Source organism: Pyrgilauda ruficollis, unplaced genomic scaffold (genome assembly GCF_017590135.1).
Source record: "Pyrgilauda ruficollis isolate IOZ18807 unplaced genomic scaffold, ASM1759013v1 scaffold190, whole genome shotgun sequence".
In the NCBI taxonomy this organism is placed as follows: Eukaryota; Metazoa; Chordata; class Aves; order Passeriformes; family Passeridae; genus Pyrgilauda; species Pyrgilauda ruficollis.
This window is the reverse complement of record NW_024518096.1, coordinates 358,065-370,687: the sequence shown is the minus strand read 5'-3', so window position 1 is coordinate 370,687 and position 12,623 is coordinate 358,065. Positions and strand designations below refer to the sequence as shown.

The 12,623-nt window shown below is 44.1% G+C and overlaps 1 protein-coding gene across 7 annotated transcripts in view; it reads left to right on the top strand.

Moving 5' to 3' along the window:
* The first annotated feature begins 3,760 nt into the window (after window positions 1–3,760).
* Window positions 3,761–12,623, top strand: part of TFDP1 (transcription factor Dp-1) — a 37,560-nt gene continuing 28,697 nt past the window's right edge. For 2 of the 7 annotated variants that reach the window (XM_041465744.1, XM_041465737.1), the window contains exons 1-2: window positions 4,401–4,535; window positions 5,303–5,414. In XM_041465744.1, coding sequence (XP_041321678.1) covers window positions 5,403–5,414 — 12 coding nt within the window. In that variant the 5' untranslated portion in view covers window positions 4,401–4,535; window positions 5,303–5,402. Of the gene's footprint in view, window positions 3,883–4,400; window positions 4,536–4,852; window positions 5,179–5,302; window positions 5,415–12,623 lie in introns of those variants that run through there. The other 5 variants (XM_041465740.1, XM_041465743.1, XM_041465738.1 and 2 more) reach the window with 5 other exon arrangements.

Genomic DNA, 12,623 nt, shown 5'->3' with positions numbered 1-12,623 from the left:
ACAGACGTATGGTAAGCTTGTTTGCAGTCAGACATTTGAGATTGCCTCGTAGAAATCTAGAGGTATATTGAGATACTGTAAATGTTTCCTGAAATGCCAATAATGGTTCCATGCATAATTCCATGTCCAGATGGGGTAGTCTCATGATATGATCTTAGGACAGAAACAACAGACCTTATTCCTGAATGATCACTCATTTCTGTATGAAAAATGGGGAGAATATTGCATAACCAGCCCACTTAGATATAATTGGAGCTTTTCAGAAACCTTATGCTTGTACTGTGGAATATTCTCTTTCTGTGTCAAGCAGATAAAATTAAAGCAGAGTTCCAGAAGCCCTGAAAGGAAAATCTAGTGATTTGTTGAAGGTTTCTTGAAAAACGAAGGCATTTTTCTGGAAATTCTTGTTCCAGCTTGTTGGACAGTGGTTCTATCTCATTCATTAACTAATGATCAGTACCATTTTAATGCAGAAAAGCTGATACAAAGCAGAAGCCTCATTAAGTGATGAGAGGATATTCCTATAGTCAAACTGAACTTAAGGGAGTGAAAAGGGAGGCCTGCTCTATGCTTGACTTGCAACTCATTCAGCTAACTTGTTCTGGGTTTGAGATTCGGTTTTTTGATTTTTGTTTTGTTTTTTGTTTTTTGTTTTTTTTTTTTTTTTTTTTTTTTTTTTTTTTTTTTTTTTTTTTTTTTGGGGGGGGGGGGGTTGGTTTGTTTCATTTCTTTTGTAGGTGGATTTAGCTGTGCTTATTTGGCATGGCTTTCTGAAAATTTGAGTTCTTGTGTGTTACCCCTTAATTGCTATCCTTGATAATTCTGTGAAGATAAAGGAACCAAAGTAGTTTAAAAGGTGGTAGTGTGGGCTGTGCTTTGTGAGCCATTTCCCTGGCCCTGGGATCAGACTGGTAGGTATGGACCCACAACCACCCTACTTGTGGCTTATCCCATACAGAGCAGGTGGCTTCAGTTTGTCAGTAGGAAGGTATTTGTGGGGGCTGTGAGGTGGTTTCCTGAAATTGTGACTGATGTAGGTCTGGGATGGCTCAAGAATGTGGTGATGGTGGACTAAGTCCATGGCACTACATAGCCTTTTAAAAGTTCTAAGAATTTATACTTCCTATAATTCTCAAATATGAGGAAAAGCCCTACAAAGCCTTGTACTTCACTTGTTTTATGATTGGACATCCTCAACTTTGCAGGCAGAAAGATGTGGGGGTGCCTTGTATGACAGAATATTGCTGTACAATGATGCTTGATGGAGAGGGTGAGAAATCTAGTGTGGTCTTGCCTGTTGGAACAAACCCAGGAACAATCTAACCACAAAAGCACTCCTGGGGTTTGTCTAGGGAAGGAATCCATAGTTCTGCTCAGTAACCAGTCCTGGCAGTGTTCCAGCATGTGGGCAATGCCAAAGGTGGAGGAAACGGGATCCCTGAATGACAAGAGGCAAGCCACACTAACAGCGTTGCTATTTTGTGGGAAATGCAATAGCTTGTAAGGAGCAGCAAAGTATCAGACATCCAGTGTTGATGACTTGACAGTGAGGGAGCCAACACAATTACTGCAGGGAGAAGGACAAACAGTCTTTAGAGCTGGGAGGAGTGTAGCCCACTCCACCCCTAAAGGTAGAAGGGAAAGGCATGTCTCTACCAACTTCACTCAGTAGCCCAAGAGATTTGCTCCTTGGGTTTTCCCACTGCCTCTGCTGAGTAATTACCTCTGCCGGGTTGGACTTACTGACACTAAAAACAACGGGACTAGGAAAACCTTCTGCTGGCTGGAGACAACAAACTGGACAACATTGTGACAAGAGTGACTTAGGGATAACTGATCCTGCCTTGTGGGAAAAACCTACATCAGAGGAGTAAAATTTTCAGTTATGGTACCAAGCTGTATTTTTTATTTCCTAAAATAGAGTAGAAATTTGAGAATTGGGAGATGGTACCTCCCGACGAGGCCCGATGCTGACAAGGTGGTCAGGTGGCACTAGGTCTTTAATTAAGTCATGAGTTTGCACAGATCACAGTGTTCAGATTGCATGGCTCCCCGTTCGTGTGCATTTCCTCTGGCATCTGTTGAAACTTTCTGCCTATAGACTCTATAACCTCTTGAGACAATTTCCTTGCATCTGTCACGCAGACCTGCCTCACTGATGCTCGATCTGTTCTGCTTTTCGTGCACCCTTAAAAGGGAGAGACACTCCCCAGGAAACTGTGAAGTGGAATAGCCTCCCACCACTACTATCACAAACTAAATCCTAAAGCTCCAAAATACCTGCAAAAGGTGTGCTCAGAGATTAGAGAAGTGTTGAAAGTTTTTTCACTGGTACAAACACTTCAAATTAATTGCGAACAACCCTCGGCTAAAGGAAAAAAAAAACCCACTACCCAAGAGTTGGGCGTGTTTGGGCAGTTAGTATGTATCAAAATAAATTCTAGCAAACTAGGACACTCCTTGTTTGTGCTTGTTCTGTTGACTCGCAAGTGTTTTTCCTGAAAGAATTAATGTAAAACAAAAGAGCGGGAGGTGGGTAGGGACGTGGGATACAGAGACGGTTTGAACCCTTAGGCACAGCATATATGACCTGGAGGGTGGAGAGCGGCACTATCAACTGGAGATGTCTTTCAGGAAGCAATTTTTTTTTTCTGAAGCTGGCTTATGGGGTTTGCGTGTGAAAGTTTTTGCTGCTTTCTAAAAAGTTATGTTACAAATACAATTTCATTATCACCTTCTTTTCTGGATGCCACTGCTGTCAAGCTTAATGAAGAGGAATGAAGAAATGGGGTAATAACCCTAGAGTAGCACGGGGGGCGGGGGGGGGGCGGTATTGTTAATAAAAACCTCCGAGGATTGCTATTTATCAGGAAAATTAACGTAGTGTTTCATTACTATTGTAAAGCACAAAAATTCAACGTCTTAAAAAAAAAAAAAAAAAAAAAAAAACAACACAGAGGTGTAAAAGTGAATGCGAATCTCGTCGACTTGTGAAATACATCTCCAGCATGCTCTCTGCTGGATTTGCCTGCTGCTGCAATGTAGCGGCTCTGTGGTCGTGTGTTCTATTCCCAGCTAGTCTTCTTTCCCAGGAAGCAGCATGAATTTAGCGAAAGAACGAGCCTTTTACTTCCTGCTCCCCTCTTCGTTGCGTTATGAGCAACCTTGTACCGTGCAGGCATGGTCTTGAGTGCAGAACTGTGTGCAGCTTCCTCCCCATCGAACAGCCTTGCATCCACCCTACGAGCAACACGACTCTAGAGCTTTCCTCGCTGTCCTGCAATTTCCCCTATAACGGCTCTGCCTGTGCAGCCTCCCAGCAACGCGGCAGGTTTTGGGGTTGCTTTTTCCCCGAAATTTACAGGACAATGATGTAATTTCATCACATAACCCTCGCTAAGATGCTCTGTTCCTGCGGCCGATATTGCACGCAGGGGCTGCAGCGCCCAGAGGTACTTCAGTTTTGGGCGCAAGGTTAAGATCTGCAACCGCCCGAAGGAAAACTTTCGCTTGGATTACCACAAAATCCCTAATTTTAGCAACGATCGCTGCAAGCGAAACTTCGCTCGAGTAACGGCCGGACAAAACGCGATGAGGAAGCGCTGGCAGCAGGATGTTGTGGCAACGAAACCGCACGGCCCTGCCCCGCCGGGTCCCGCTCCGCGCCGGCAGCGCGGCCGCGCCCGCGGGCACCGCGCGGCACCGCGGGGCGGGCGGGGAGTCGGAAGAAGGCGCGAAAATCCCGCGCATGCTCCATCGCCGGCTCCCTCCGCGCCTTGGAGCGGCGGGCGGGCGGGTTGGCTTGGCCGCTCCGCGTGTGCCCGTGCGAGGCGCGCCGCGCCCGTGACGTCAGCGCGCAGCGTCAGGGGGACGCACAAAAGTGTAAGTTTCAATTTTTTTTTTTTTTAATTTTATTAAAAAAAAAAAAAGAAAAAAGAAGAGACGGGGGAAGAGTGGCGGGGTCGCGCGCGCAGGGTCCGTGGGAGGGTGGGGGGAGATCGCTGCCTCGCTCGTCCCCACTCGTTTACCCGCATCGCCCCCATTCCCGCCGGCAGCCCCTCGGCGGCAGCGGCGCCGGGCAGGTGTGCGGGGCCGCGGCGTGCGGGGCCACGGCGTGCGGGGGCGGCCGGCCGGGAGCCCGGCGGACTGGCGGCCGGCGGGGGCAGAGGCGCGCTGGGAAGTGACAGCCCGCCGGGGGAGACCCTCTTGCCCCGCCGCCTCTTCTGCCTGCACCCCCTCCCCCGGAGCGCGGGGGGGAAGGCGGTCCCTGCCGGTGCCCTCTCCTCCCTCCTCGCTTCCCTCCCCTGTTCCCGGGCTGCCGATGTCGGTGTCCCGCCGCCTCCCCCCGCCCCTGCCCCCTCCCGCCAGGCCCGCGCAGCCGCCGCACATGTGCAGTCGGGCGCCTCCGCAGCGGCAGCAGCAGAAGCGGCGGCAGCAGCGCGGCGGCGGCGGGCGCTCCCGCTCCGCGCTCCGGGTCCCTGTCTCGGGGCGGCGGCGGGGGATGGAGCCGGCTCTCTCTGCCTTCGGCCGCTCAGGTGCGGGCAGCCCGCGCCCGAGGATGGGAGCACCGGGGGTTGCGTGGGACGGCGGCGGGGGGCGCCGCCGGCGGCGGGTCGGGCACGATGGGGATGGGGACGGCGCGGACCCGCACTCCGCCCGCCGCCCCTTCCCCCCGCGGCCGCCGGCGGTGCCGCCGGGCGCGTCCCCCCTTGTCCGCGCCCCCGCCGCCGCCGAGGCGATTAGCGCGGCCCCTCGCTGCCGGGGGGAGGCGGCGCGGGGCTCAGGGCTCTGCCCGGGCGGTGAGGCCCCGGTCGGGGGGCGCGGGCGGGCGCGGGGTGCCCGAGGCGCAGGGGCGGCCGGCGGTCTGTGCCGCCCGGTGCGGCCGCGGCCCGTCCGCCTGCGAGGAGGAGGAGAAAAGCGGGGCTGGAAGGCCCCGGGGGGAGCTGCCCCTGGGGCCTACTTGTGCCTGCTGCTGGAAATGGGGGTGGGGAGGAGGAGGCCGTGATCGCTGCCCGCGCCCAGCGCTCGGTGTTGGAAGGGGCGCAGCTGGACAGGGACCGGCCTCGCGTGGGATCGGGCACGGGCTGGGGGAAGGGCTCTCTGCCGGGGCACGGCTCACCCCCGCCGTCGGGAAAGGAGTGCCCCCCACACGTGAGCGTGGGCTCAAGGGACGAAAAGGTGATGATGGGAAACTTTTCCCTTTTTAAAAACGTGTTTTTTTTCAAAAAGAAACCTAAATTGTACTTGGTAGTATTCAATAATTTCAATTGTAAAAACTTTCCCTCCTTTCATTTTTTTATAGCTGGTGCTGTCTTTGCTTTCTGCTTTCCAGAAAATAGCATTGTCCCTGTGTCCTGCAGCCATCAAGATTTTAAGACGACTGGTTTTTAGTCTTTGGTAACATGGCAAAAGATGTAAGTATATTTGTAGCACATAAAATGTGGAAGCATAGAATGTTTTTATTAACAAAAGCAAATGGGGTCATGCTTTATAATAGCTGGCATTAATGAATATGTGGAACTTTATCTATACCGTGCATCAAGCCTAGGCTGTTTTCCTGTAGACAGCATAAACCAGCTTCAGATCTTCTGCCATTTTTTCAGAGTGATTAATCTAGAGAATTCCCTATGCTAATAACAGCACTTGGGCCGTTGTCATTATGTGCATTCATATTGAACACTAAAACAGCTTGGGTTGGGATTGGATTGAAGAAAACCCAGCACGTGTTGTTCAGATGGCCAGGCTGTCGTTGCCTTTCTTGAGTTCAAGAAGGCATCAGACATTTGAGGGAAGATGGTTCGTTCTCCATATGCATTCATTGTTTATCTGTGTCTACCAAAAGATGCTCGTTAGTGTCTGTAAAAACCAGCTTTGGGAACTTTCACCACAGATTTCCATTACTGCTGTCGTTAGGGCTTGTGGCTTCGATTCTGTGACCTGCCTCATGGAGCACATTTGCTCTTCACCCCTTCCAGTACTCATTAAAAAAAATTCAGTTTATTCCGCCTTTAAGATGTCAGTCATTGTTCACACCTAGCTTAATTGGGCTTTCATGTTTTCTTATTGAAAATAAGACAATATACTAGTCTGTATTCATATTAGAACATATCTCCCCCTTCAAAAAAACCCCAAAACCCTAAAAGCAACAGCATGCAAGCTAAAGAAAAGTGATACAGCTCACTGGTTAAACAGCAGGTTGCAGCCTAATGTGGAATATTGCAGCTTTCAAATAGTGGGGATTTCCATGAAAGAGTGATTGGTTTAAAAAATAATCTTGTAGGGAATTTTAGTAGTTCAACTGAAAAACATCTTAATGTGTGGAGAAGCAACCAGACATACGTAGTCACTCAAAGCTTGCCTGGAAGAGATAAGGGTGGCCAAGTACATTAGAGATAGCAGAGTTCAGGGAATGATAGGCCATATAAGCGGGAAGAAAACGAAAGTGGAGTGTTAGACTAGGAGATGAAATTAAAACAGTTCAAAGTAATTGAGATAGCAAAGTGCATTTGTTTAATATTAGCTTTTGGGAGAGAGATCAATTAAGTGAAGAGTTGCTAGCACCTGGAAATACAGATTAATGTTCTGCTAGATCTATGTGAGAATGAGACATTTAAGAACAAACCTTATTTTTGAAAGATCTAGTTTATTCTAGGAAAGAGAGTAATTAAGGAAGAAAGGAAGGAATAACCTACCTCATAGTAAACTTAAGAATAGGAGAAGGTGCTACAGATCCGAAAAGAAATTGCTTTTGGTATCTTTAATAAAGAAGTATTAAACTGAATTTGGAAAAATGAAAATCTGGGTCAGGTTTTAGGTAAAATTTTAAGTGTACTTGAGCACTGGAGCAGGGCAGCTAGAAAGGGTTTGAAATCTTAACTGAATAGTGTCTAACCTGTTCTTAAAAACATCTACATATACTTCAAACCTGCCTCAGGGAAGAAATATGAACTGCTTACCTTTTTGCAGACTGTACCCACCATTATATGACATGTATAAAATGTGTAGTGAATGTTGGGAAGTTTTAAATTTCTAGGTCTGAATATGGGCCCTATGAATTGTGGTGTTAGAGATGTTAATTGGTATAACACTTACTTTAATTTTCAGAAGGGAAGAGATTTATTTCCATCTTTTTGTTCAAAGTCCAAGTTCTTTTTCAAGCAGAATAATGGAATTAAGCATGATACAGACAGTATCACTAAATTTCTGGGCACTGAGTCTCTGAAAACCTGTGTTGCTGTAAATTTAAACATTCTGATGTGAAAATATTGCTGTGATTAATGGCTTGTGGTTCTGCCATGTCACCCATCAAGTGCTCTAACTGTCTGTGAGATGCAGTGGTGAAGAAGATGGCATAGTTGATGATTGCTCCTGCCCCTTCCTTCCCTTTTTCTCAGCAGAGCTGAGATGGCTCAACTGCGGGAAGGGCCGTGCTGCTACAATCCTCAGTCTGGGCTTCAGGTGGCATTTCCATGGCCAGGAATGTTCAGAGTGCTCCAGCCTGGGAGCGTAGGCGAGGTGTGCATCCCGCTGGTGTCCTGTGCTGCCGGGTCAGTGTGCCAGGGTGACAATTGAGCAGGGAGCCCTGCGGAAGGGGAAGGTGCGGAGACAGTGCCCCACAACAGAGCACGCTCCTACTTTATGCTTCTTCCTGCCTGCTGCAGGAGAGCACTTTTCCTTTTATTGTTCCCGTCCAGTTCTTCTGATGCCTCTTTTTAAAAACTATAATTTGATAAAACCTGCTAGAAAAGTCAATTACTTGTAAGAGTTTGCAGACTGAAACTTTACTTGATAATTGAACAAATTGGGGAATGTGATGGAGAGTCCTGGCAAACCCAGTGAAATGTTTTTATAAAGTATTAAAGAATTGCAAAAGCAGTGATCATGTAAGCTAGCAAAATAATGTTTATGAACTATATGGTCCAGGTCTAAATTCTGTGAAGTAGTACTTTAAAATGTATCTTTCTAATGCTTTTCAGAGCACACAATCAAGAGAAAATGAGCAGCAAAGCATTGATTTTAATTTTTATTTTCATTTATATTTTCGGGGTTTATGCAAAATACTTTGATTTCCTCAGCAGTAGTCAGGAAGCTATGAGGTGGGGGGAAAAGGATTCATTCATTCATAGCACCTTAATTAAGAGCCTGCAGGTGGAGTATAAGTGCATAATCACAATGTTATAGCTGGATAACTTGAAAAATTGTAATGTAAAAAGAAATACTAGCTTGTGAAGGTTCAAGTATCCAGGAGTATATCAATTTATGTTTTGGGTAGGGGATCTGAAGTGCAGTAAAGATAAAGAGCAAAAAAAAAGAAGCACTCATTTTCCAGCGTGATCTAGTAATAGCAATAAGAGCAGCCATTTTTGAGTATATGAGCACTGGTGAAGCTGAGAAGCAATTCTAACAGAATCAGACAGATTCTCTTAGAATTCAGTTCAATTCAGGACATCTTAGTTCCTAGAAAGACTTTATTGTTTGTGCAATTAAAAAAAAAAAACAATGAAAAAATAGGTGTGGACAGGAGAGCAGCAATTGACATGTCTCAAGGACTTGGATACCTTGAGAGTAGGATCATTGCATTGCTTTTCAGAGTCTGGATGACGAGTTGAGGTCAGTAGTTTTTGGTACAGTTTTACACCTACATTTGCACTGTGTGGGAAATTTCTTGGTCATTGCATATGGGCAGTCTCCAGAAACTTCATCTTAGCCAGAACTCCTCTTTCTGGTTAATCAGCATTGCTCTGAGTTTGCCTCATCTACTGTGAACTCTTCTACTACTTACAAGTGTGGCACCTTCCAGGCAGGAGCTGAAGGAGCCAAATGCACAGCCAAGACCCTCAGTCTACTTGTTCTCCTTACTGGATTCATGGGGGTAATAGTGTGGGGGGAAAGCGGTCCCTGTGTGCAGTGGTCACCTGTCCACCCTTGGCGTGCCTAAAACTAGCCAGGATGCTGCACTGAATTAAGTAGAAGGAATTACTGTAGCAAGAAAGCAAATTTGATACACTAATTTTTTTCCAGCTGACACACTGCTTGCTGGCCACTTTTATATTCAGTTATATGCTGAGAATTATCTGTAAATTAAGATGATGAATACTTTTTTTAGTAGCATTGGTTAATGTACTTTCCACTATTAAAGTACCAGCTTCTGTAGCATGGCTGAAGATCCTACTTGTGGCCACCGTGTTTCTCCCCTCTGTTACTTCTGTCACTGCTAAACTGTTGAGGCCTCTCAAGGAGGAAAGAGAAGCTTGTGGATCTTTTCTCCAAAACTCTGTTACATAGGAGAAAAAACGCAGGAACAGCGGGGTTTATTTTCTGCCGACTTTCTGTACTTTTAATACAACCATTTGCAGGAACTGGATCTGTTATTGAGGACAGTCTAATGCATGGTGTTATAGTGAATATTGAAGAGAAAGGGGCTAGACAAAAGGAATGAGTATGGTTCCTTCTGATCTCCAAAATTACACTTATCAGAATGGATGAGTCATGTAAATGAAATATGCTTATCTAGTCCTTTTGTTTGTGATTCTTTATGTTGTTCACCATTAGTGGATGGACTGCTTCAAGCCATGTAAAAAATACACAGAGAACTTGAAGTTGGAAAAAAACTTCCAAAAGCTTTTGAAACTGACATACCACTGTTAGCCTTCAGAATTTCTTACAGACTAAAATACCTTTCTTGAGAATTGTTCTTGAGTTACTGTTTCATAGGTACCTGACAGTGGTGTTGGCTTTGGAACTGCTTGTTCTAAAATTAGATTTTTAAAATTTATTCTTAAAAATTATGTTCTACTGTCATTTTCTGCTTGAATTATTTTATAAGGGATTTTTCTCTTGATCCCTAGTTTGCATAACAATTACTGTGTCTCTTTAGTTTTTTATGGTACTTTCATGAATCTTACTGAGTAGTAGATATGGCACATATATCCAGTTCTGCAAAGGAAGCCCTGTGAACATGTGGAAATATGAGGACCATAAAAAGTACAAAAAGTTTATCACCTGATCTAACATTACTGTTTAAGAGATGTACAGATGTGGGAATTAACACTGGTGGTTTATTTTAGTTAACTATTCAGAATACATTCAGGTATGTAGCTTAATCTAGTGGATTTATTTCACAGTATTACTAAATATTTTGCTCAAAGAATATTTTTAAAAACCCACAGCAAACTGGTTTCTTCACACAATTTTACTGGATAGGTTAATAGGGCTGCTGTTTTTGTGGAAAGTCAAAATCTGCTTTTGTATTAATTTTTTGCCAGAACACCACAGAAGTTGTACTTTTTAATAACTTCAATGTGATGTTTCTGCATCAATCCTGAGCAAGTCTAAAAAAGTTAAGTGTGAGATGGATCGAAAACAAGAACCCAATGGAAGTAGGAAAACCACTTTATTTTGGACCTTTTTTACATCATGCACTTTCAATCCCTAGAAAGTATTGAGAAGTCTTCAGAACATTTTTCAGACTTTTCTTAAAATACCAGAATGCATTTTTCCTTTTATGTTTATTTTTGGGTTATGTACTGGAAATTTTGTTGAGGCGGACTGGAGAAATTAAGTCTTTGAGGAATCTCAAGCAGTCATGCACCTTCTTTGATACCATTTTAGTTCAGTAGCTTGATTTACTTCTGTTTGCCTTCAGTGAGTTCTAACATGTTCAGAAGTTTGCAAACTAGTGATCAATTAATATTACGAAATTAGGTCATCTAAAAAAGCATCTCTGTTTGGAATTTTGAATGTTGCTAATTTTTTAAATTTGCCTTTTCAAAGAAGGCAAAAGGAAAGTTATCTTTAAGCTCTCTTTTATACATTCCAGGCACACAGTCAGAGCTGTTTTTTTCCTTTGTTGGTTTGTATTATAAAATCAGGAAATGGCAGCTCAGAAGTTGCTTGTCACCTTGCCAATTTATTTGTCTAAATGAAGCATTTTCTTGTAGCCTGTAAGTGTTAAACTTTATTAATTGTATGTGCCAGTTAATGATAGTGGCTTTATATAGGTATGTTGCAGTAGTTTACTGAATAACTACACTGTGATGGCAACAGGCTCAACAAAAATGCAGATTTTAGAAGTTAGGTTACGCTGGGGATCAGTTCTTTTAATATTTGCATTTGATAGCGTGATTATCTATTAATGGAGATTTATTATGGCTAATTAGGAGTGGGAACAAGAATGGATCAATCTTTGCTAAATGTTGTCTATATTGAAACAGTTCTCAGGTAGCAGACAACTTGATTTTAAAGATGGACAGTGGTCCATGTTCCCCAGAAATGCTTCTGGCTGTTTGTCTTGTGTTCCATTACTTTTGCTAAGGGTTCCAGTATTGCATTATTGGTTACACAGACTTGGTTGAAAGTTGCACTGTGGGCCACTCTAGCCTTGTAATACACTGATAAGGAGGTTGGTGAGGCAAATGGTTCTGGAAGGGTCCTGTGTAATGTTATTTGTGGATTTCGGCTGAGGTTCAGGTGCTGATGAAGAAGCTGCTCTAAAGCCTTGGTTTGGCTGGGAAAACAACAGTCTCTTTTGGTCAAACCTAGAATGTTTGCAGGATGTAGTTGTGGAAGTGGCTGCTGCTGGTATCTCCACATGTGGTTGTTTAGTCCAAGAGGATACTAATGATGATTTTATTTTCTGGTTAATTTATATGTAGAAATGGAAAAACGGTGCTTTGATGTCATATTCACCGCTACGAGTCTCATATTCAGTTCTGCTTCATTCTTACAGCTTCACAGTTAGTTTTGGGGACATCAACTTTCAATTTTGCAAGGGTTGTATCACTTGAGCAATTGAATAACTGTAAGAAGCAACACCATGGAGTGACTTTTCACTCTTGAGGTGTTTTTGATCTGTTGGCTGTTTAGACAGGACCACCATTTGACTTGTCTTCAAAATGAATTCTTAATTTAATTTTTTCTGCATTCTGGATGTGTTGCTCTTGTCAAAGGAAAAGCCAAGAAGCTAATGGTCTTAACATATTCTGCAAAATAGGAGACCTTGGGTGTCATTTTGTGTACTGCTCAGTGTCCAGCTTACCCACAGTATCAGCAGAGCCGTTATCGACAATGCTTGACTGAACTTTTCACCTGTATTTAGCTTTGTGCCTTCACAATTCTGTGGTGTCCAGACCTTTGTTTTAGTGCTTTGGCTATGCCTTGTTAGTTAAGGTGCTAAAAAATGCAAAAGTACTCATCGGAAAGCTCATTTCTATGGTGTAGCTCATTGCTGAGTGCTTGGCAGACACATTTATCTTGAAGATACTGCCATGATCTGAGGATGTGATATGATTGTCTCTGTTCCAGAAAAGGCTACTAAAACACAGTAAAACAACACACTGGAGAATTTTGAACAGTCAGACTCCTGTAGCCCAACTTCAAAAGTTTTTGTGTAATTTATACAGTAAAGAGTAGTTCTCACTGGCTTCATTTTCAAAATGAAATCTAAATGTTTTAAATTTAAGAACTTTTTGCCCTTTTATACAATATTCCTCTACTTGATATCTTGATTGCCCTTTAATTTTTTGCAAAAAACATGAAATGGATGTCTCATAATAATATTTTGCAATTGCTTAATAATTCATTCCCAGAGCATGTTTGCTCTGGTCCCTGCATGAGATGAGAAA